At 42.0% G+C, this 26,848-nt stretch overlaps 1 protein-coding gene across 1 annotated transcript in view; it reads right to left on the reverse strand.

The window, feature by feature from the left end:
• The window catches only part of myo6a (myosin VIa), a 244,455-nt gene that overhangs the window by 71,987 nt on the left and 145,620 nt on the right, over window positions 1-26,848 (reverse strand). Inside the window, 4 exon segments of the mRNA XM_052011416.1 lie at window positions 2,167-2,258; window positions 4,414-4,571; window positions 18,575-18,719; window positions 20,863-21,043. Of these exon segments, the coding sequence (XP_051867376.1) occupies window positions 2,167-2,258; window positions 4,414-4,571; window positions 18,575-18,719; window positions 20,863-21,043 (576 nt within the window).

The raw sequence follows: 26,848 nt of genomic DNA on the forward strand, positions 1-26,848 counted from the left end.
GCACCTTTTATTCCAAAAAAATTATGTTAAATTCTTATTAAATCACAAGGCCCTTTTTTAAAAGTGCTTTGAAGACCAAAGCTGTGGTCTAAGTGAAACGTACGTCACATTTTCAAACCTGGGTCACAGCATTTTGAGCTTCAGGTGAACTTTAATAAATCTGAATACCCCACTGTTAATTACAAAAAGATTAGACATTGACAATCGTCAGTCAATTGGGAGCGTGGGTTGACATTTGATCACGTTTGCCACTAAGCATCACTCAAAAATGATAAACTATATATTCATCAGCACTATGGAGTGTATTGGGTGTTATCAAAGGATCATTGGTGCGAACAGAATAGACAGCAGCTCCCAAGCAGTGATTTAATGCCACTTGTCTGAATTAATTTAATTTTGTGCACCTCTAAAACAGTCATTAGGACTGCTGCCAACCATTTACTGGTTTGTGTAAATCATCCAACACAACATAAGCAACAGGCAAGATAAATGTTGAATGCTCGTCACCAGAAACATTACAGATACCTGCTGCCTTCAAGAACCTTGATAAATCACATCAATACAGAATTATCAAAACATTCTTATTTTTAGCTGCATGAGTAAACCTGCTTGTATTGACAATCATCCATGTGTGTGCAGTCCTCAAGGATAAATGGTTATTTTTCACTGTCACGTTATTGCTCACATCTCTATTGATGCATTGCCATTATAAACTAGGTTACTGCATTGCAATGGAATTTGCTTGCGTAAAGCTATCCTGCAGCTCTATAATCTGACCACCAAATGCATGACCTAAAAAGGTCTTCTCAAAGTTTTTACAACCAGGCTTAAACAAAATAAATAAAATGGGGGGAAAACAAAACTTAGGAAGATGATGAGAAATGAGCCTCTGACCAGCAATTTCCCTGGCAGTTCCCACTTCAGATGCAAGTGCTGGCATTGATAGTTTTATTCCTTGCTACACAATGCCACATGCCCCATCATTTACACCACCCAGATGAATAGAGGGAAGAGCACAAGGTGGTGGTCAGCAGTGAAAAGAAGAGAATGTTAAAAGCCAAAAGCAAAAGAGAGAATGAAACAGAAGAGAGGAGAGAAAACATAGATAATGGGAACAGCAGGTTCTGTGAACTCTATCACAATTATATCTTGGGAGATCAACAAATAACATAGCACACACATACTGTAACACATTCCCAACTATAAATAGCTTCCAAAATGGGGCACCCTCCAATTCATTGAGATCAATGGCGTGGGAGATCTGCTGCCCTCATCTTTTACTGATAAAGCATTTCATCAGCACTGCCAGAGATTTATTGCACAGATATTACTGTGCTAGCAATTAGCTAAGTAACTGCCTGTGCATAAATGAATTTGCATCAGGTTGTGCTGTGGTTCTATAAACATTCCAGATATCACATACCACAACTTATGAAAAATATCAAGGAATGCGCAGCTCCATAGTTTTAATGTAACTTCCCCAATTTGCCTACAATTACATTTGTTCCCACATTGAAGAATTTTGAGACGGAGTGTTTTGGCATAACCCAGGCTGCTATTTCAATGCAACACCAAGAGTTGAGCAGCTCCTTACATGGTGCAATTTCTGTGTAATTTTGGATTATCTCAAAATTGATGCAATATAGGATTTTGACTTGAAACTGCCCAATTTGCAAGAGAAATCCTAGATACTCTTCACCTAATGTTTCTTAACTGACAGGGGATGAAAAGGTAGGATTATTACCATTTGCAGAATGGTTGCAATTTTCCCATTTCTAAGACTTGGTTGATGATAAAATTAGTTCTGTCAGATTTTCTTCCACCATTATCTGGAATCAGGGAACCGCAGGGCTTCTGTAAGAGTCAAATCTCCAGTGTCACAGGCCCCCAAGTTACTCAGCATTGATGGTGACTGGGAAGCAATCACCCCAGTGACCTTAACCCAAAGGCCACTGCATGGAGTTTAATACTTAAATCTGTACAGTTTCTAAAAAAGGATTTTTTTTTGCTATAAACTCTATTAACAGCAACCTGAAGCAGAGCTTCCTGAGAGCAAAATAAGAGGCCTATGTAATATTGGTTTCCATGGTAACATTAGACCCTTATTTTCTCCGACGTTGATTCTAATCTAGGTTAACATAGCAGTAAGGTAAGTGCATGTCTTACCTCTTTGAGGATCCTTTCATTGAAGAACTGCTGAAGCTTCTCATTGCAATAGTTAATGCAGAACTGTTCAAAGCTATTGTGCTCAAAGTATTCTGTGAAACACAAACCAGAGGAGATCAGAAGCACAGCCACAGACCTGTCTGTAGACAATAAAACCCTTTCCACAATCTGGTGAGGCCGCAGCCATACCCGCAGCTTCTGTCAAATAAAACTGGAGCAAGATAGCTCCCCTGAACGGCAGCCTTGCACCTTGGATCTTCTATTTTAGTCCCTGTCCCATTCCCTTACAAGCGTGAATCAACATGAATGTATCTGTCTAATTGACTCTAGGCTTTCCATTCTGACAACCACAAGGCCCTGTGTGTCAGAAGATTTGGCAAATTAGCAGAAGGTCTAATCAACTGCATGGTGGTGCTAAATCCACTGATTTCCATCACAGTGAGTGATTTAACTTCTTTAAGATATCTTTATTCATCAAATGTACATCAAAACACACAGTGAAAGGCAGCTTTTTGTGTCGAGTGTTCTAGGGGCAGCCCGCAAGTGTCACCACGCTTCCGGCACCCAACGTAGCATGTCCACTACTTCTAAAACCCGTACGTCTTTGGAATGTGGAGGAAACTGGAGCACCTGGAGGAAACCCATGCAGACACGGGAGAATGGTACAAACTCCTTACAGACAGTGGCTGAATTGAACCCGGGTCACTGGCGTTGTAAAACGTTACGCTAACCGCATTGGGTAAATTATAAATACAGTGAAACACAAAAAATAAGTTCACAAATTCTGAACTTTTTGTGGAGAGAATGAGTGTCTGGCTCAAGCAATATTTTGTTTCCCCTCCCTATAATCCACCCTTTTGCCTTCTCGTTGGAAACCTGACCTCTATTTCCTACGTCACTCTTGGCACCTTCTCCTCTTACATGGCACCTCTCCCCTTGCTGCCTGGCAGCAACTTCCTCTCGTCCTTCCTTTATCTTTATCAAGGCAACCTTTATCTTCACTATGTGCTCTCTCTTCTCAGAAACACACTTCTGTCCTTCCTTCACCCTGACCTGTCCCAGACTTCCTCTCCCTCCCTCCAGGTGTCAATTTAAATGATATTGCAATGGTTTACTGAAAGGAAGTCTCCAAATCAGAACTCCTGGTGACTATTACCTGGCATGCTTTAATTTTAATCATTACCATAAGGCTGTAATTGCTTTAATTAATAAAACCACTGAAGGCAAGGTCCATTAACTGCTCAGTGCTGGATCCATTTGCAACCTCTGCTACAAATAACCCCCAATTTCTAGCTTTCAGACAAGGAACAGGAGTGAGGAGTGTGGAGGTGGGGAGAGTGAGTCAGGCAGACAGAGGAAGAGCAAGGGGGCGGGATAGAAAAAGCGAGGGGGATAGAGGTTCAAGAGCAGCAGCAATTGGGGTGGAGAATCTGAAGGGGAATCAGGAAAGAGGCAAGAACAAGAAGATTGTAGGGAGGGGAGGGAGGGACGGGAGACGGGGGGAGAGACAGGAAACGGAGGGAGAGAGTGGGCAGAGGATGTGGGGGGGAGGGGGAGAGATCGAAGGGGAGCGAGAGAGAGTGTGAGGGGAGTGAGAGAGATATTCTAGAGGGGAGAGATTGTAATAGATGGCAGGGAAAATGATGCTTTATGCCCAAGCTGTGAACAATTAGCCTCAGCTAAATCCCATAATGTGAAACAACGACATCTGAGATCCATTAACCACGGAGCTGAACTTTCAACCAAATGGTCTTTTGTTATACCTGTTTTGAACACAATGTTCAGTGGCATTTAGGTAATGTTTGCAATAATTTACGACTCTTAATAATTTATAATAATCATAATTTATGAACAGATTTATTTACCTAACATGGATACCTTTTGCTAACCCAGCTCAAAGATCAGATGATTGTGACAGAAACTCAGTTGGCTAATCGTTCATCTTAAAATTCTGCTCTCAGATGATGGCAAGCCAATTTTACAAACACTGACATTTTTCCAGATGTTAATCTGATATGTGCTTGTTTGGAGTCTTAATTCAATATATAAAATAATTCAAGGTTATTTTGAGCACTGAATTCCCATTTCACTTGGCTTAAAACAAATTAAGGGATAGTTTAAAATTAATTGTATTAAAAATATTATTAGCAGACTGCATTGTGATCAACAAACCGTATGCGTACATAAATACAGAATAAAAGTTAATAAAAACATTTGAAATGTTACTCTGAAGGAATTAGAACTCACCAAACCCAGCAATGTCCAGAACTCCTATGAAGAAGCTGGAGGTCTCAAATGGAAAGCACTGATTGACCCGTTTCACAACGTGGTCAAATAGGTGGCTGTAAACAGCCTTGGCCAAAGCATCTCGAGCATTATTTGCCTGCTCCACCTTTAAAGGTACCCTGAAAAACAGCAGAGCAGGTTTTCATTCATGGACAATCAAGGAGCCTTTGTTTCCGTTACATGACCATTGATGCAAAGATCACTTTGCCAATAGTTTTGCCTATTTATAGATCTTAAAATGTTTCTCCTGACTTCTTGAAGGATCCACAGATCTAGCACAGTGGTTAAGAGGCAACGGTTCGATGACAGATCCATTAAGGAAAGCTGCCTTTCCTTTGCTTTTTCCAAGTTTACTTAGCTTACAGAGCTTCTATTTCAATTCTGAAACCACTCAACACACATGCCCCTCACTCCCCAACTCTAACATCACCCCTCCCCTATTTTACTATGACTGATCCCTTACTCTTCAGTCTCCAAAATCAACAACTTTTTCCAACCCAACGCAAGTCCGACCCCAACCAGCAACATCACAGGAGATTGTATGTAGTGAATTCTACGTTTATTGGTCACGTGAAGTTCATAAATCCGTACAAAAACAAGAAGATATAGACTTTATCCAGTACATGAAGAAAGAAGAAAGCCACATTTCAACCAGATACTGCCCTCAACAATAATCCAAAGTTAACGCATTCTGCAAAGTATTGAGTTTTTAATTGGTAAAAGAACAAGAGGTTTAATCATCTCATCAACATATCTTTTCAGTTCACCACAGCATCAGTAATGCCAAGTGTTGTCACTGTCCGTGACTAATGAAGTAAATTGGTCTTTCAATTAGGAGGTGCCCAATTTGAAAGCTTGAATCTCTGCATTAGTTGCAGAGAATTATGACTAACATTCACAAGGCTTCATTCTCCAACACAGTATTCAACAGTGCATTTTAAGATTTCATTTGAACAATGAGTCCTAATAACACCACACAATCGGAGCTGTCATGGAAACAAATTATTAGCAGGAATAATCCTGGGTGTCAGTTACCATCAACCAGGTAATTCAATAGAGCCCCCTGCACCCTCAAGTTCACCAACGCCTCCAACCTAGCACACATCATTTACACTAACAGATAGCAAAAACAAAAGGAAAGAATAGACGATTCACTTTAATTATGATTTTTCATAAAGGAGTTCTGATGTTGAGTCATCCTCATCAAAACCTGAGGACAGTTGAAAATGATCACCCAGTCTCCAATCCAGCTCATACAGTACAGTAAAACCTTGACAATCCGGTACGCTCGAGACTTTGGTGGTGTTGGAGTAGGCTTTCCCTGACTATTGACGTTACTCCTACAGGCCAACCCCCGGTAATGGACAGGTTCAGTTGTTACAGACATTCTTAAGTCGATTTTGTCCACAGGTCAGCAAATACACAAAAATCTCCTGATATAGTAACCACAGTGTTGTAATGAATGGCATCAAAATCACACAAGACCAAAAAAAAAGAACAACTACAAAAAGAGGAAAGAGAGAGGAAACCTTTTCTGCCATTCATAGGAATAAACATATGTGCATACGTCGGGTTTTGAATTTAATGGTATTATGGGAGCTCGTTTGTACAAATGGGTGTTCGTAATCCAGGTGCAGCCTGTATTTATACCTTTTTTAAATGTTATACAATAATCTAATTAACTTTCCAGTGAACCTGGCAAGTTTAAAGACAGCAGGGAAAGCAGGGCCCCGGTGAGCTGAAGAGGAACATGACAAACATTACCTGGTGAGTGGTTGCTGAACCATCAGGATTTACGAATAATTATGTAATTGGTAATAGGTTTATTATTGTCACATGTACTGAGGTACAGTGAAAAACTATGTTTTGCATGCCATCCATACAGATCATTTCATCACATCAGTGCATTGAGGTAGGACAAGGGAAAAGCAATAACAGAATGCAGACTAAAGTGTTACAGTTGCAGAGAAAGTGCAGTGCAGGCAGACAATATGGTACAAGGTGATTGTGAGGTCGAGTCCATCTCATTGTACTAGGGGACCGTTCAATGGTCTTATAACAGCAGAATAGAAGCTGTCCTTGAGCCTGGTGGTACATGCTTTCAGGCTTTTGCATCTTCTGCCCAATGGGATGGTGGAGAAGTGAGAATGTCCGGGGTGGGTAGGGTCTTTGATTATGTTGCCTGATTTACTAAGGCAGCGAGAAGTATAGAGAGAGTCCATGGAGGGGAGGCTGTTTTCCGTGATGTGCTGAGCTGTGTCCACAACTCTCTGCAGTTTCTTGCAGTCCCAGGCAGAGCAGTTGCCATACCAAGCCATGATGCATCCAGTTAGGATGCTTTTTATGGTGCATCAAAAAAATTGGAGAGGGTCGACGGCGACATGCCAAATTTCTTTAGCCTCCTGGAGAAGTACAGCTGCTGGTGTGCTTTCTTGGCTGTGGCATCTGCATGGTTGGACCAGGACAGACTATTGGTGATATTGTGTGGCAGATTATTGGGAGTTTTACTGTATTACTTTCTCTTAATGCAGCAATTCAATACAGCTTGTGTCTTTGCTGACAGATATTTTGATCACTTTTACAAGAAGTGGCTTGAGTTGGAGAAAAAAAATTAAAACAAATGCTCAAACTGGGAAGACGGCATTCTTCAAATGTATTGGGAAATAAGCCATAACTGATCCAAAACCTTCGATCATGTTGATTTTTATTTGCTTTAAATTTTTCCAAAATTACTTACAATTGGGAGATAGGGGACAACCACCAAGCATGTTAAAGGAACAATGCCCCGGCAACTTTTAAACCTCAGCCTGAACTCTCTGCATTTATATAGCACCTTTAGTATAACAGAAGTCCCAAGATGCTTCAGGATCAATCTCAGCTAAAGACTTGGTCATAGAGCAGTACAGCATGGATACAGGCCCTTCGGCCCAACCAGTCCATGCCGAACACTGTGCCCACCCAACTAGTCCCAATTTCCTGTGTTCAGCCCATATCCCTCTAAGCCCCGCCCCTCCATGTAACTATCCAAGTGCTTCTTAAATGATACTATTGTACCTGCCTCAACCACTTCCTTTGGCAGCTTGTTCCCTATACTCACCACCCTCTGCCTGAAAAAGTTGCCCCTAAAATCCCTATTAAATTTTTCTCCTCTCACCCTAAATCTATGCCCCATAGTTTTGGAATCCCCTACCCTGGGGAAAAGACTGTTACAGTCCACCTTATCTATGCCTCTAATGATTTTAAACACTTCTATAAGGTCACCCCTCATTCTCCTGCATTCCAAGGAATAAAGACCTAGCCTGGCCAACCGCTCCCTGTAACTCAGGCCCTCCAGTCCTGGCAACATCCTGATAAATCTTTTCTGCACTCTTTCCAGTTTAACCACATCATTCCTATAACAGGGTGACCAAAACTGTACACAGTACTCCAAGTGCGGCCTCACCAACAACTTATACAACTGTAAAATAATGTCCCAACTCCTATGCTCACTGCCCTGACTGATGAAGGCCAATATGCCAAACACCTTTTTCACCACCCTGTCTACCTGTGATGCCACTTTCAATGAACTATTCACTTGTACTCCGAGGTCCCTCTGTTCCATTACACTCCCTAGTGCACAACCATTCATAGTACAAGTCCTACGCTAGTTTGACTTTTCAAAATGCATCAGCTCACACCGATCTGTATTGAAATCCATTTGCCACTCCTCGGCCCACTTCCCTAACTGATCAAGATCCCCCTGTAGTCCACGATAGCCTTCAGTATCAACAACACCTCCTAATTTCACGTCAGCCGCAAACTTACTGATCAAGCCTTGTGCATTCGCATCCAAATCATTTATATAAATAGCAAATAACAAGGGTCCCAACACCGATCCCTGCAGCACACCGCTAGTCACCAGTCTCCATTCCGAGAAACAACCTTCAACCACTGCCCTCTGCTTCCTACCTCCAAGATAATTTTGAATCCACCTAACTAGCTCACCCTGGATTCCATAGGACCTAACCTTCCAGACCAGCCTACCATGCAGGACCTTGTCGAAGGCCTTGCTGAAGTCCAAATAGACAACATCCACTGCCCAACATCATCTACCTTTCAAAAAAACTCTAAGAGGTTCATCAATCATGACTTTCTACACACAGAGCCAAGCTGACTCCTCCTAATCAGACCCTGTCTATCTAAATGCTGGTAGATTCTGTTCCTCAGAATTCCCTCTAGTAACTTCCCCACTACTGACGACAGGCTGACCAGCCTGTGGTTCCAACCTGGTCACAGTGGAAAGTTTAAAGGAGAGTCTGAGAGGAAGAAGCAGTTAAGAATAGTTTGGCAATGTGGGGAGTGGTAAATCTAACATTAGGGGTCTCAGCGGTTGACGTCACAGCCATAAGCGGTGAAGTAATTAGAACATACCAGCAATTAGAACTGTTTTACATCTCAGAGAGTTGTAAAACAGATGGCGATTACAGAGATGGGAAGAATGAAGCAGCTACAGATCTGAAAGGAATGATCAGAAGTTTAAAATAATTAAGTTAAAATAGCATCTGATCGTGACATTCAGAACCATAGAACAATACAGGCCCTTCGGCCCACCATGTTGTGCCGACCTTTAAACTACACCTAAGACGATCTAACCCCTTCCTCCCACATATCCCCCATTTTAAATTCCTCCATATGCTTATCTAACAATCTCTTGAACTTGACCAACATATCAGCCTCCACCACCACCCCCGGCAGCGCATTCCATGCACCAACCACTCTCTGGGTGAAAAACCTCCCTCTGACGTCTCCCTTGAACTTCCCACCCATTACTTTAAAGCCATGCCCTCTTGTATTGAGCATTGGTGCCCTGGGAAAGAGGCACTGGCTGTCTACTCTATCTATTCCTCTTAATATTTTGTATACCTCTATCATGTCTCCCCTCATCCTCCTTCTCTCCAATGAGTAAAGCCCTAGCTCCTTTAGTCTCTCCTCATAATCCATACTCTCTAATCCAGGCAGCATCCTGGTAAATCTCCTCTGCACCCTTTCCAATGCTTCCACATTCTACCTATAATGAGGCGACCAGAACTGGACACAGTACTCTAAGTGTGGTCTAACCAGAGTTTTGTAAAGCTGTATCATTACCTCGTGGCTCTTAAACTCAGTCCCACAACTTATGAAAGCTAACATCCCATAAGCTTTCTTAACTACCCTATCCACCTGTGAGGCAACTTTCAGGGATCTGTGCATATGAACCCCCAGATCCCTCTGTTCCTCCACACTGCCCAGAATCCTGCCATTAACCTTGTACTCTGCCTTGGAGTTTGTCCTTCCAAAGTGTACCACCTCACACTTCTCTGGATTGAACTCCATCTGCCACTTCTCAGCCCAGCTCTGCATCCTATCAATATCCCCCTGTAAGCTTCGGCAGCCCTCCACACTATCCACAACACCACCGACCTTTGTGTCGTCTGCAAATTTGCTAACCCACCCTTCCACCCCCCTCATCCAAGTCATTAATAAATATCACGAAAAGTAGAGGTCCCAGAACTGATCCTTGTGGGACACCACTAGTCACAGCCCTCCAATCTGAGTGCACTCCTTCCACCACACCCTCTGCTTTCTACAGGCAAGCCAATTTTGAATCCACACGGCCAAGCCTCCCTGGATCCCTTGCCCTCTGACTTTCCACATGCCTACCATGTGGAACCTTGTCAAACACCTTACTAAAACCCATGTAGACCACATCTACTGCACCACCCTCCTCAATCTTCCTGGTCACTTCCTCAAAGAACCCTATCAGGCTTGTGAGGCAAGATCTTCCCTTCACAAAGCCATGCTCGCTGTCCCTAATCAGTCCATGATTCTCTAAATGCTCATAGATCCTATCTCTTAGAATCCTTTCCAACAGCTTGCCCATCACAGACGTAAAGCTCACTGGTCTGTAATTCCCTGGACTATCCCTACTACCTCTTTTGAACAAGGGGACAACATTTGCCACCCTCCAATCCTCCGGTACCATTCCCGTGGACAACGAGGACTCAAATGTCCTAGCCAATGGTTCAGCAATCTCCTCCCTCGCCTCGTGAAGCAGCCTGGGGAATATTCTGTCAGGCCCCGGGGACTTATCTGTCCTAATATTTTCTAACAGCTCCAACACATCCTCTCTCTTGATATCAACATGCTCTAGAACATTAACCTTACCAACACTGTCCTCAGCATCATCAAGACCCCTCTCCTTGGTGAATACTGAAGAGAAGTAGTCATTGAGAACCTCACCCACTTCCACAGCTTCCAGGCACATCTTCCCACCTTTGTCTCTAATCGGACCTACCTTTACTCTCGTCATCCTTCTGCTTTTCATGTACGAGAAGAAAGCTTTGGGATTCTCCTTAACCTACTCGCCAAAGCCTTTTCATGTCCTCTTCTTGCTCTCTCGGCCCCTTCTTAAGTTCCCTCCTTGCTACTCTATATTCCTCACGAGCCCTATCTGATCCTTGCTGCTTACACCTTATGTATGCTGCCTTCTTCTTCCTAACTAGTTGTTCCACCTCTCTCGTCACCCACAGTTCCTTCACCCTGCCATTCTTTCTCTGCCTCACCGGGACAAATTTATCCCTCACATCTTGCAAAAGATCCCTGAACATCAACCACATCTCCATAGTACACTTCCTTTCAAAAATGTCATCCCAATTTAAACTCCCAAGTTCTCGCCTTATAGCCTCATAATTTACCTTTCCCCAATTAAATATCTAAATGTAGAGTTCCATACAATATGTACAATCCACAGTGGTCCTCTAAGCAAGAAACTTTGCTCATCAAACAAATATTCGAACCTAAAAGGTGATGAATCTCTGGAATTGTCTTCCCAGAAGATTGTAAAGGCCAGATCATTGAGGGTATTTAAAGAGGAAGTAGGTACATTTTGGAAAGATCAAGGAATTGTGGGCCAAGGGACAGATCAACCACAATCATATTGTATAGTGGGGTAGGCTGGAGGGACCAAGTGGCCTACTCCTGCTGTCGTGCTTTTGTATTATCAAACAATAAGGGAACGTCAAACATACAAGATCTCCTCACACCTCCCGCCAGACCATGTATCCGCCATTGTCACTGACCCCATGTCCTCAGGAAACCTGCCCCCCACAACCTCAGCAGCACAATGGGCTGAGGCAGCTGTCTGTAGATGGTGGTTCTCAACTGAATGGTTCACACGGAGATTGCAGAGTTCCATTATCACTCCCTCACTCACGCAGTGTCTGGGATCTACTGACATGGGGAAAGCTGGATCTGTCGGTCCACTCCACTGCTGGGGTTCCAGCATTATATTCAGGAACTGCTTCACGCATCCTGCACACCAAGTGCAGGAATTCAGGTGTGTCTGTAGGGCACAGATTGAGAGAGCAGTGGAGAAAGGAGATCACTTTTTAAGATCATTTTCTTTCCATTTAATGTTTTTGATTATTTCTCAGTGCTTTGTGTTTTTGAATTTGAAAACACCTAATAATCTTTTTCAAACACCTCAATTATAAAAAGCTTTAATTATCTTGAATGTCAGAGATTACCATCTATCACCACCCAACCTTTGTCGCTATTTCCACTCTCCTCTCCTGCAGCTGCCTGTCACCCTTCCTCACTTGGATCGACATATCATCTGCCAGCTCTTACCCCACCTGTTCCCCTCATCTCTTTATACTGGCTACAGTGTATCGCCCGTCTATCTTTCAGTCCAGATGAAGGGTCTTGACCTGAAACACTGAGTGTCCATTACCCATTGGGGTTAGATAGTCTTAGGTGTGGTTTGAAGGGCGGCACAACATGGTGGGCCGAAGGGCCTGTATTGTGCTGTATTATTCTATGGTACCCACCACAGATGCTGCTCGACCCAGTGAGTTCCTCCAACAGATTGTTTGGCACTCCACATTCCAGCATCTGCAGTCTCTTGTGTCTAGATAAATCTGTCACCCCAGGAGTAGCCAGGGTGACAGATTTTAAATAACACTGAAGCAGGCCTCGACTCCCAGGTTACACCTTCGGCGTTGGTTTGTGAACATTACGTCACTGTGCACACACTTCAGCCTCTAACGTCTCATGTGCACATAAGTGCCAGCAACAACTGAGGTCCATTGAAGCCTGTTCCAGCTGGAGAATAAACCTCTAAGCACAAAGGTCTGGGTAGCCCTGATCCAGCATTTGAGTGAAGGACTGCACTGGAATGCGTTGGAATTCCCTGTGGTCTAAGCAGAGTGTGAAAAAGTTTAAGGGGAATACTGCAGCACTGAGAACAGAGTAAAAGTTGGGAAATGAAAATTTAAAAACTGCAGATGCTGAAAATCTGAAATTAAAAGAAGTGCTGGAAACACTCCGCAGCATCTGTGGAGAGAGGAACAGAGTTAACGTTTCAGGTCATGGGATGACTGCAGTAGTCAGACCTGAGCTTGGGCTGGACAGTGGACTGGATCAAGCACAGTCCTTCCCAAAACCCAGCAATCGTCACAGAGAAATCAATACATTGTTGGAAATGAAAAGTTTGGAAAGGATATGTCTGGGACATTTTGGGGATTATTTAATTGGACAGCCCACACAGGCACATCATCTCCTTCATGATGCAGGTGGTCTACATCATCTCCTTCTGAGTGACTCTATGACTGATCTACTTCAATTAAGAAAACACAGGCAGAGCAAGGAGAACAGAGGAGCAGCAATAAAAGATTGGAAAGTGGTTTGGAAAAAGACCAGAATGCAATAAAGGGAAACATCATAGAGGGATGAATAGAAAGGAAATGAAAGGTCATTCAGTATGTCAAGAAATATAGTGCAGTAAAGTACTGCCAGAGTTAATAACCATTCATGTTCAGAGAAAAGTGGAACAGTGGTTAAAGAATGAATGAATTTGAAAGAATCACTTCAGCTACAGAGGTGCATGGTCAAAGCTGGTAGAACACAACGTGAATCAGACACTGTAATGTCTATCCAGGTACAACTGAAGAGGAATAACAGAAACTTTACTCTCCTTTCCATCAGAGAGAAGAGTGAAGGGTTTTCCATATAATACCAGGCCAAACACAAATAAAGAAACAATGTGGACCAGTCACTCAAGTATCAAGCATCTGGAGGCCATATTATAAGATGATGATTCACAACCACACACGTTAATTAAGAACATCCTGCACTGATTTGTATATGGAAAGTCACTTCTCAAATTAATCAGGATATTTTGAGGAAGTAATAGAGCAAATTATTCTAAAAAAAAACGTGGAGGCTGTGTACATGATTCCAAAAGAAGTTGAAGAAAACAAAGTTGCTGAGAATTACAGGGAGCATGGCAGCACTAACGTCATGCAGCCATCTGTAATCAGAATGAAAAGGTACAAGTGCTTTCTCCCTGGATCAATGTTGAGGCATTGCTTTTTTCTCATGTTTATAACGGCAAAGAATACAAAAACAGGGAGACTGGCATGGACTTATTAATCTATATTGGCCCAGGATTTGTGGCTATAATCATGGCCAGCGTTCCTGGGAAACTGACAGCATCTAGTGGTAGTACCATGTGCACACATTCGAAAGTGGAAATCTACCAGTTATAGCTGGTGATATTCTGTTCCTCCAGAGTGCTTGCTGCATCTTCATCCAGGCTATCAAAATACAATCGGTGGTCAGACATGGACCTTAAACTTTTGTAAAGGTTTCATTGTAAAATCTCATTGTAAAATCCATTAAAACCCAACACCTTGGTATACGTGATGTAACTGTATTCATAAAGTCGTAATTACTGAGCAACTTCTGGCTCTGAAAACATTATGGAGACACAAGGCAGAAGAGATTCTGCAGATGCTGGAATCTGGAGCAACACACACAAAATACTGGTGGAACTCAGCAGGTCAGGCAGCATCTATGGAGGGAAATAAACAAACAGTTGACATTTCAGGCCAAGACCCTTCATCGGGATTGGGAAGGAAGAGGGCAGAAGCCAGAATAAAAGAGTTGGGAGAGGGGGAGGGGAAGGACCATAAACTGGCAGGTGATAGGTGAGTCCAGGTGAGAGGGGGAAGGTAGGTAGGTGGATGGTGATGAAAGGGAATGATGTGAGAAGCTGGGAGGTGACAGGTGGGAGAGGCAAAGGGCTGAAGGAGGAGGAATCTGATAGGAGAGGACAGTAGGCCATGGAATAAAGGGAGGGGGTTGGCAGGTCCTGAGGGTGGGGGGCGGGGAAAGAGAAGGGGTGAAGGGGCCACAAGAATGAGGGAAAACAAAGAGACACAAGACACTACAGTTGCTGGAATCTGGAGCAACACACAAGATGCTGGAGGAACTCAGCCGGTCAGGTAGCACCTGTGGAGGGAAATGGACAGTCGATGTTTTGGGTCGAGACCCTTCGTCTGGACTGGTGAACGTGAAGGGTCTTGATCTGAAATGTCAACTGTCCATTTCCCCCCACAGATGCTGCCTGACCCACTGAGTTCCTCTATCTTCTTGTTTGTTGCTCCTGAAAACATTTTTGATTGGAGACTAGTTGCCTCAGAATAATTATTTTAGAATTTCATGATCTTTAAATTTATGTTTAAACTTTAAGATCTTTTAATTTCCACCATACTACACATGTGTGTCCTAATCATTGTATCATGCTTAGTTAAGTGTTGAAAACTTTTAAAAGTTAACACTTCTATAAATAATGATTTGGGACTGAATTTAAAATACTTCCACTTGAATATGGCAATATTGTCATAATTTCTGGTGGACAATTTGGGGATTTAAGGAGAATCTAAAATAATAGTAACTTTCTCTGTATTTATAGATTTTAACTGTAAATGAGAACTGGAATGGGTGGGAAGATTTTCCCCATAATACATACAGCTACTTACTCAGCTGACTGCAGAGAGGAAAGAAACCTTTATTACCCACCAGCTATTTTGAAACTACCTTCTTCATCATCCCCAAGCAGAACTTAAAAAAAACCTGCTTTCTACCAAATTCTCTCTCACTCATCACCCCATCAAATAAAGATCCTGTGACTCAGCATGAGAAACGCTGTAGAGTTTGTGTCTGTGTGCATCTGTGTCCCTACTGAACTTCTATAGATATATACCAAATGCCTGTACTGATAAGGTAGCAACAGCTTTGGAATTATAACTTATTAAACTTATTAAAAATCAGAACATAGTTTACCAGAATCGAAAAGCAAGAACCTGTAAATGCTGAGAATCTGAAATAAAAACGGTAAATGTTAGCGATACTCAACAGGTCAGGCAGCATCTGTAGTGTAAGAAACAGAGTTAATGTTTCAGGTTGATGATTGGTCCTGATGGAGGGTCTTTGACCTGAAGCATTAAATCTCTTTCTTTCTCCACAACTGCTGCTTAATCTACTGAGTATTTCCAACATTCTGTACTTTTATTGCATGATTTACAAGGTTGTGATGAGGAATTCTCAAGGGCAAAGTTGCCAACACTATTACTTGTTCTTGCCTTGTACAGCTCTATTTATAAGCACAATGCCAGGACTCACCCTTTGCTGTTGACAGGCTACACAAATGAGTACAAATAAACCCCACAATCTGCCAGCAATAAGTTGTTAGGCAGAAGGAACTGTGGACAACCAAGTGCTTTTTTAAAATAAAAGGTTTTGTCAAGAATTGCAACACTACATTCACAGAAAAAACTTCCAGAAACAGTACTGTTGCCCTCCCAAATCTGTATCCTCCCTCCCTGCCTCCTTCTATCTTTACATACAAATAAGTTTCTGGATGCAATCAGCCAGAGTTCTTCCACTTTGCTTTCTATTACACTGGGGGTTGCATGAGACAATTAAGGACTTGATGAATAATGGCAGCAATCAATTTGTCTACAAGAGACCCAGAATGACAGGACTGAAACCTCTGTGGGAAAACCGTGGGAGGCATGGTGAATAATTGGTTTATTTCCTCTACAGAAGGCTACAGCTACCACGTCATCCCTTGTATTACTTGACTATTTATCAGAAATTGACTGATGCATTAAACATACGCTAACAATTCCTAAAACTAGTGATAGCTCAGGGGGTACAGAGCTGGTTCACGGGGCCCGATCACACTTGATCTTATGTCGTGTTGTGATCCCCACAGCCACGCTGGTTAAATCCAGCTCCAGACCATGCCTAATGGCCACTCGTCCTGTCAGATGCCTTTTCAATAGTTTCTAAATGTCACCGATAATTGGGAGATCTTTAAAGATGCTTACCTTTTCAGTGAAGGTCAGCACCCCCTACTCATCCAAGGGGCTCAGCACATGTGTGTCTGTCCCTGGACCCAATGCCAAGTTCCAGTGGTGAAGCAAAGAGCAGGTGTAGCAGCACCTGCCCTCTAGCACATACCTGACTTTTGTGCTGTAACACACAGACACCAAAGTCAGGGACCCACCAAACAACACAGAACTGCTTCTACAAAACTGGCAGCTGAAAGGGAACACAATCCAGGTCATTAAATGACCAGCACATTGCTCTAATTGGTTGATATATCTAACAAGAAATGGCGAGGTCCATTCTCTACAAATGTCATGCCCCATGAACTTTGTTTTCCAGGAGTCCTGGAGTATAGGCAGCACGACAGTGACCTTGTGAATTAACAACAATTACTGAAAAATTAATTCAGGAAGTATTTCAGTTTTTTCATAATGACATACTTTACATAGTATATATTGGGTTGTTTAGCAATTTCAAAGTTAATCACTTTAAACTGTAATTATAAGGTAAGGTATCTTTATTAGTCACATGTACATTGAAACACACAGTGAAATGCATCTTTTGCGTAGTGTTCTGGGGGCAGCCCACAAGCGTCGCCACGCTTCCGGTGCCAACATAGCATGCCCACTACTTCCTAACCCGTACGCCTTTGGAATGTGGGAGGAAACCGGAGCACCCGGAGGAAACCCACACAGACACGGAGAACGTACAAACGCCTTACAGACAGCAGCCGGAATTGAACTCGGGTCGCTGGCACTGTAAAGCGTTATGCTAACCATTACACTACCGCGCCTGCCCTTAATTATTTAACTTTAGTACGAGAGCCTATTGAATATTTATAAATGGTACTTAAGGTGATTGCTTTTAAACAGTGTGACTGGTTTCTGTAACTGTAACCAAGCTCAACCTCATAACCACTCCTGAACAAAAGAACTGAATCAACTTTTCCCTGGATTTCAGTTCTTCTGCTTTGATATTCTTTGAGAAAGTGCAACACAGGCGCCTAGTGGACGTACCAGAGCACTGCAGGACATTCCAAACTACATTCAAGGACATTCAGTAACTTAACACCCACCCATGGAAGAGTATAATTCACATCAAATGTTTTCTATTGTTCTTTGAATATTTTAATAGGTCCTAAGATCTTGACAGTAAAGACCTTTAAAAAGTGTTCTTACTCTAAAGTGAAATTACAAACTCAGTGAAGACAGAACCCCAGTCATTTTAAATGTCTTTTTAAATGTATTATTCTTGTCATTATTTTGAAAGACATAAACAATTTTAAAATCCTTGAATTAAAAGGGTATCAAGTAGGACAGCTGTAACGTAGTCAGATCAAATTATCAATAAATAATATCAACTCAAATGTCAGCAAGTCTGTAATACAGGTTTAGTCTCTTTAGTCCAATACCCCTGGGATCTGACTGATGCTGGACCACAGAAAATCCAGACCACAGACATTGCCCCCAATCATCTTCCTCTGAGAAGAACTGTTCTTCAAGTAAAGACACTCCCCAAGTCAAGTAAGTGTTCCCAGAACTGATCGTAATGCAAGTTTCTCTAAGTCAGAAATGCTTTTGGCTGAGATTGCAAAAGTTGCACTAATAGGCTAAATAGCTAAAGATTAGTACAGATCTTAGTTAATTTTAGATCTTGGTTAGAATTAGTTAATCAGTATAGATCTGTATTACAGATTCAAAACATGCTGAACCTCGGGAGTTGCAAGACTAGAGAGTTTCGACCGGTACTTGTGTCTGGGACATGAAAGAACAGATAGCATATCTGGTTACTTCAGATGGGGAGCTTGAGGAGGTGGACTGAAGTATGTGAATACCCACAGATGCAGTCACCATTATAACAATTCTAAGGAACATTTCTCATAACTTCAAAGATACCACAGGTATTGTGCAGTGCAGAGTTTACTTACTTAATAACCGTGCCTTTGGCACCTCCAGCTGTGGTCAGCATTACTCGAGTGGTCAAGCTAACACGCAAATCATCGCCATCCAGTCCCAGAAGTTCAGCACAACAGTCCAGTGACTGACGCGATTTGTTCTTCAGGACACACCCACCTGTACATTTATGCAGAATACATGTTATACAAATATAATCTCTGATTATCCTTCTAATGATGAAAGTAAATCCTATATTACAGATAGAACTATTTTGCCCAAAACCGGCAACAAAAAACACTGCACGATGGCAAAGCCTATCAGTGGAAAGCCAGACTGGAATTATGTATCTGTCAGAGAGGAAAGCAAAAATACCCAATAAACATTCTTTAAATTTCCACTGTAGAGCTTGTCAGAGTCACACAAGACTAGTTTAGTGCAGGCTGAGAATGATAAATTACTTTGAGAATACTGTGGATTGTTTGGAGGACAGAACGGTTTGGATTTTATGCAGCACTATGACCATTCTTGAGATATTCTATTCAAAGCCAACCAATTACTTTTCAAGCATACTCTCTTATCAGTTACTCCTATCATTGGGTAGAATACAAAAGATTCCCAGCTAGTGCAAACTAAGCAAGTTTTCAGTGCCACTGTTTAACAGCATCACCCAAAACAAACACTGCACCTTTTTTGTTTGAAGTATCATGCCAGATTGTGCTCTTGAAGTCTCTGGAGTGAGGCTTGAATTCACAATCTGCCATCTCAAATGCAAGAATCCTGTCATTCAGTCAAAGCAATTGTGCAAACTATGAAATAAATCACTGTGAATCAATTATGGTGGCTGCTTTCTACAAGATAAAAGGACACAGTAATAGCTGTTCATTCCTAATAAGTGCTGTCATAAGTTTGAACTGCCAGGTATCAGTCACAATCAATTCTCTTCAACTAGTTCTTATACCATCATTTTACTGTACAATAGTTTTCCAAATGACTAAATAACAATAGGTTCTAGGTTGCTTCCTATTCAATGCCATTAATTTTAGTCATAGAGTTATACAGCATGGAAACAGGCCCTTTCATCCCGAATGTCAATGCCGAGATTGAGATCTTTAAGGGTTTCTCCAGAGAACAGTAAGTAGCTTGAGATCTCTGGGGTTGAATAGACCACAGTAAATTCCAATAGATCAGATTCCAAACTGAAAAGTCGGCAGTCAGCACAAAGAATGTAAAGCAACTTCGGGAGACAGTGATGTCTTCTGCAGATTTTAAGAGTGCCAACCTTTGTACAGTGGATGGAGGTGGGTGAAGTCATTTAGATAACTGAAATGTCAGACAGCAGCCCCCACTACTCCTGCCCATAAAACGGTGAACAAAAATAATTTCAAATTAAAAACAAAAACAAGTTGATGCACAAAACAGAGATGGTTCATACAAATAGTCCAGCAGGACCGTGGGCTGTAAAATTCACTCCACATGAATGTGCAAGAGTAGGCCACTCGGCCCCTCAGGCCTGCTCTGCCATTCAATAAGATCATGGCTGGTCTGCTTGAAAGCTCATCTCCACATTCTTCATCGAGTTATGCATCACGGAAACAAACGCTTTCACCCGGAGCCCAGGCTGACCATCGATCACCCAGTTATCCTCCTCACATCCCATCAACTTCCCCCAGATTCGACCACTCATCTACGCACTAGGGGCAATTTACAGTGGCCGATTAACCCACCAACCTGCACATTTTGTTTCCGATGTGAGAGGAAACTCTTGTGGTCACAGGGAGAATGTGTGAACTCCATGCAGACGGCACCAGAGGTCAGCACTGACCCAGGTCACTGGATCTGTGAGGCTCTAACGGCTGCACCACTGTGCTGCTTTAATCATTTGCAGTGAGGGATTGAAACGCGTCTCTGAATCACTGCTAGCTCGATGACCTGATACCTCCACCTTCACTGACCTTTTGTTCCTTTCCTCATCAAGGATCTGTTTGCTTCCACCATCCTTTGAGGAAGAGAGGTCCAAGGAATCATGATACTCTATCTTAAGTGTGACCTCTTGTTTTTAAACAGTGACCCTTTCTACTAGATTGTCCCACAAGAGGAAACATACTGTCCACATTCACCCTGTCAAGACTGTTCAAGATCTCTTCATTGCTTTATTTGCTTTCCAATAAAACACCAAGCCCCAGACAAAGATCTTTCTATTTAAATGGTGTTTACCCAACTCTGGCAACCAGTTACCGTACAGCAGTGAGCTGAGCACTGTACTCCAGGGTGCCAAGAGCACAACCAACATTCACTCTGAAGAGATAAACAGTTTCTGTACCTGAAGTGCTTCCAGCTTCTTCAAAGTCAACATTTCCAAGGTGTAGAACACCTGCAACCACACGGAACAGGTCAAGCTTCTCAGCATCCCCCAGACCTATTTTCTTCATAGCTACACACATGCGGTTAAAGTCGCCGTGGTCGTCCAGTAACGGGTCCTTCATGGAGCCTTCTTTAAGGCACTGGATGGAAACAGGGAAAAGAACTCAAAGAATCAGCTGATGTCAAAATGCAAAGTCATGCCAAGAAAAAAAACATGCACAGTCAAAGGTAAAAGCTAAGATAACATGCATGCAAAACTAGCACATCAACTTCTCATGCACAAACCACCAATGAAAAGAAGTGCGTGCCTAAACAGACTGCTTCTCAGAAGTTAGGTTCACTCGATATTGGAGTTGGTGGCATTCCTCATCCCTCAATGTTATGTTGCATGTACCATAAGCAATCTTATTTTTGTTAGCAGTTCCCTTCAAAAATATTATACTTAATCACCATTCATTCCATTTCCTCTACTTTGACCCATTGCACCAGATTACAGACTCTGTTCTATTTGATGGAGCAAATTGATTGCAAGATTGTACTGTGGAACCAGAAATATGGAATCTACTTTTCCTATTCACTCTTTGACCTTTCTGCATGTCTTGAAAACAGTTCTCTCTCTTCAGCTATTATTAGATCAGTAAAGGCTATAAGTAAATCAGACCTCACTGGTTTAAAACCTCATATCCTCAGTAGCAGGGACACATGCATTACTGGAAACAGGTCAACGTCTGTCCTGATGAGACATCCCAAAAGTTATTATATCTGGCAAAAAACACAGGGCAAGAGATCACAAGAATAAATGGAACTCCAAGAGATTGAAATATATATTTCCTTATCAGAAAATGTGGCTCAGCATTACTCTTCACACTTGAAGATATTTTATATACATTGGTCAAAGTCAACAAATGATCCTAATCTCCCTCGGCTGGCGCTGATACCATTGATCACTGCATCCCCTCTGCTGCCCTCCACCTGATTTTTGCTCGCTAGAGCACTACATCCTCACCAATGAATCCTTCTCCTGCGCTTGCACATTCATGTTCAGAGAAGCCAGAGTTTTATCCTCATCTCATGTACAAAGCATTAAGTGGGGAACTTCATAACCATTGGTGGCTGCTCATCCACCCAGTTTCTTCCCTCATCAATTCCAAACCACCGACCCACCAGTAAAACACAGTTGAGGCTACAGTTTCTTTGGCTCAATTTCATCACCTTCACAAGCTACAAAGTTCAACACCTTAGTTTCCTTGCCCACTAATCAATGGACAAGGCTGCTTTTAGTTTAATTCACTTTTCCAACTCTACGCCCTCCTCGAACACAACACAAATCTAAGTTTGCTTGCGGCTATAAACACCAGAAGGGTTCTAGATTAAATATCACAACTGAATCTCTCTCCCTGCATGCCTTCTCCTCAGGCAACTGCTTGAGATCAAAAGCAGCAACATGGATTGTCAATGAACTTGATGGACGTTTGCAAGAAAGTAGTCCCAGCACTGACGCACTCTGACAAAACACATGCACATGATCTAAATCCCCCAACATTTACCCTGACACACAATATAAATCCATATGTTTCTCTTTCACATTCCAATTCTTAAAACAGAAGTACATAATTACAAACCGTGAGTTTCCATGGCAAAACTACTTTACTGGGCATTGCAGTTGAAACAGCGGGACAAGTCTGTTTACAGTCCCACCAAACAGCACTAGGACTACATGTAAACATTTTAAAATTTGAGTCAGCACAGAAACAGGCCCTTCAGCCCAGCGAGTCCACATCAAACATCAACCACCCATTTATATAATCCCACACTGAATCTCATTTTATTCTCCCCACATTCCCATCAACTGCCCCCACATTCTACCACTCATCTACACACCAGGGGCAATTTACATCAGTCAATTAACCTACCAACCTGCATGCCCGTGGGATGTGGGAGGAAACTGGAGCACCCAGAGGAAACCCACGCAGTCACAGGGAGAATGTGCAAACTCCACACAGACAGCACTCAAGGTCAGGATTGAACCCAGATCACTAGTGCTGAGGCACTGGCTCTACCAGCTGCACCACTCTGCCATCCTAAAAAAATAATAGGATCATGCAGAGGAGTTGTTCTGTGTCTCATCAGTTTGCCCATTTCCACCTCCAACACAATATAACACCAAATACTAACCACCACTAAACAAAGAAACCCAGTAAGAAGGAAGCACCATTAAAAATCTGCCTTTACAAGTGCAGAATTCTACCAATGTGCCTTGTTTGCACAAACTAAACACAAAGAAGCGTAACAATTTCAGTGCAAGTACTAGTGCATGCAACTACAACTGCTCACACCACATAGGAATGATGTAACCATCGGTAACTCTAATTATTGACAGACAGTTACATCATACAAACTTCATATACATTAGAAAAAAAACACTGATCACCTCTTCTTCCTGATATTAAATAAAAAGGGAAAGAAAACAAGAGGATTTGATTTTAATCACTCTGGTCTGTTTAAGATTGATTCACACCATTTGCATGTGAATATACAGCAGTCGAAGACATCAAGAGAGCTGCTGTCAACCTCAGGGAAGTGGGCATCTCATGAAGGTGGCATCAGATCAGAAACAGATGGATGCCAAGGGAGTAAATTTGCAAACTAAACATGAATACATACCATGCAGAAAGATTTAGCTCTAAAATCTAATCTAAAATTAAGACTCGCATTTACTATTTGAGGTATACAGAGTCATACAGCATAAAAACAGGCCCTTCGGCCCACTGAGTCTGTGCCGACCATCAACCATTCATTTACACTAATCTCATTTTATTCTCCCCACACTCTCCTCAAATCCTCCCAGATTCTACCACTCACTGGCACACCAGGGGCAATTTACAGCGGCCAATTAAACTGTTAACTTGCAGGTCCTTGGGACGTGGGAGGAAACCGGAGCACCTGGAGGAAACTCATGCAGTCACGGGGAGAATTTGCAAATTCCACACAAGCAGCAAGTCGGAAGTCAGGACTGAACCCAGATCGCTGGAGCTGTGAAGCAGCAGCTCTACCAGCTGCTCCACTGTGCTGCACTGTAATGAAGTATGATAGTCATGGGGTCTTTAGGGAAGAACGATCATAATATGATAGATTTTATATCAAGATTAAAAACTATCGAATCTGAAACCAGTCTTAAAGCTAAACAAAGCAAATGAAAAGTTTATGGAGACACGGATTGGCTACGGAAAATTGTGAAATTACAATAAAATATATGATTGTAAACAAGTGCTGAGTAACTTTAGTTCACAAAAAAAAAGTTCTTTTAAAGGTGCAAAAACCCAATGGGAAGTGGTGCAGCCACATCTAACAAGTTAAAGAGAGAATTAGAACAAAAGATGCACGTTGTCAAAAAGGTATAGTAGCCTGAGGATTAGAAGCATTTCAGAATGCAGAAAAGCAGAGGCAAAACAATGATGAAGGAAAACAAAATACATGTGTAACCTTGTGAGAAGTAATACAAACTAAGAGTTTTCATAGATATGAAAAAAGGAAATGACTAGCAAAATTTAATGTGGGACTTTTACAGTCTAAAACAAGATAATTATTGGGGAATAAAGAATTGGCAGAGAAATTAAAAACATTTTCTTGTCCGTCTTCACAGAAACATTCCTGGAAACAGTGGAGAACCACTAGTATAGAAAAACGAGTAGCTGAAAGAAATTAGCAATGGAGAAAGTAAGGGGCCTCAAAATCAATAAACCTACAGGATCTGATGACCTGGATTTGGATGCTCTAGATGACATTCAAAGTTTCATAATTTCTAAAACAGTTTCCACAGATTGGAAGGTAGAAAAAGGAATTTCACTAGTTAAGGGAGGGAGAGAATAAAGAGGGAACTATGGACAGGTCAGCCTGACTTAAGTACCAGGGAAAATGCTAGAAGGAAGTGGTAAGTGGGTCCTGGAAAATAATAATAGGATTGAGCAGAGTCAGCATGAATTCTTGAAAGAGAAACCTTGTTTAACAAATCTGTTGGAGCTTCTTTTTAACTAGCAGAATAGATCAGGGGAATCAAGTAGATGTAGTGTATCTGGACTTCTAGAAGACATCAAATGTGCCACACAGGAGGTTATTAAACAATATTAGAGCACAGAGGATTGGGGTAACACACAGGAGTAGAGTGAGGATTCATTAATGGAAAAGAGAGTGTAGGAAGAGATGGATCACGTTCAGGTTGAGAGACTAGTGGGATGCTGCAGGGATCAGTGCTGGGTTCCCAGCTGTCCATTACCTACATCAATGATTTAGACGAGAGGACCAAGTAAAACTCTGATAATTCGGTGCACTCAGGGATGGCAGATTTTCCAAATGTCACTCATATTTCTCCAACACACTTTTATTAAAACATACTACACAGTAGTATAATTAATTTTCCAGTGATTCTCGTGATGTTAAAGCTTATCAAAAAAAAGCTCTCTGGATCCCAGTTCCAGCTGCACTGAGCCCAGATGTCCCTGACCCAACCTTACTTTCAGTAATACATGTCCACCCTCATACGTACGCAGATCCACAGACGGTAGCTCTATGGATATGGAGTGTGCCAATGAGCGAGTCAGATGCCAAACCACTGGGATTTCCAAACAATAGGATACTGGAGTTTAACTGTATATTAAAATTTGCTGATGATACAAAGTGAGGTGTCATACGGGTTGTGAGGAGGATGCAGAGAAACTTCAGGTTTAAGGTGAATGTAGAACGTAATGTGGAAAAATGTGAGTTCATCCTCATTGATGTAAAAAATAGAATGGTGAGAGACAAAAGTGTTGGTGTTCGAGGGTGTCCTCATACACAAATCACTGGAAGTTAACATGCAAGTACAGCAGTGATTAGGAAGGCAAAGTGTACCTTGGCCTTTAGTGCAAGAGGATACAAGTATAAGAGTAAAGCAGGCTTGCTGAAATTACAGAGTCCTGGTGATACTGCACCAGAGATAACCTGTACAGGTCTCGTCTCCCTCCCCAAGGCAGGCTAGAGGGACTGCAGTGAAAGTTCACTAAACTGATTAATGAGATGGAGGGACTATCCTCTGAGGAGTAATTAAGCAGACAGAGTCCATATTCTGCAGAGTGAAGGATGACAGAGGATCTCATTGATTCTCATGGGGTTTGACATGGTGGACAAGAGGATGATGCTTCCCGATAAGGGATCGAGTATTCAGGACTGAGATGAGAAGTAGTCTCTTCACCCAGGAGGCAGTTAATCTTTGGAATTCCCCACCCAAGGTCCATGTGAGGTTGAGTCACTGAGATAAACTCTGGGATGAGGAAAACGTGGATCTCAAATTCCCACTGCCTTGTAGGGAAACCTTAGGAAAGATACACATTATAGATTTTTGTATATTAAGAGATTCAAGGATTAGTGTTGGACAGTGGTGCCGAGGTAAAAGATCAACCAGGATGTCATTGAATAACAGATGAGGCAAGTGGGGCCAAATGGTCTACACCTGCTTTTATTTCTTATTCTTCAAAGGGTGAGAGATCGATTGGAAGCCACAACTAAGATCAATAGAAATATATCTTTCTAAGAGCTGGAGTGAGCAACGTTAATATAGGTGCGTGTGATAAACTGATTAACTGAGCATATCTGAAGTAAACACGCAACTGCCATTTCAAATAGTTCTAATACAAAATTTGATTCTGTACAACTAAAAGGAAGAGGGATGAGAAAGAGAATTTTACTGACATAATTGGTCAATTGGATTTTACATTTTGATTGGTGAGACGGAACCATTTGAGTAAATGGAGCTGCAAATATACAAGCAACATTTGCTGGATAAGAATGATGCCATACAGAGGTTCTTAAACTAGCATAAGGAGATGTCCCAAGCCCCGCAGGGGAAAAAAATACAACCAGCGAACAAATTATTATTTAAATTTACAAGCTGTTAAGCTCATTACTGTCTG

The sequence above is a fragment of the Pristis pectinata genome, chromosome 3, assembly GCF_009764475.1.
Source record: "Pristis pectinata isolate sPriPec2 chromosome 3, sPriPec2.1.pri, whole genome shotgun sequence".
In the NCBI taxonomy this organism is placed as follows: domain Eukaryota; kingdom Metazoa; phylum Chordata; class Chondrichthyes; order Rhinopristiformes; family Pristidae; genus Pristis; species Pristis pectinata.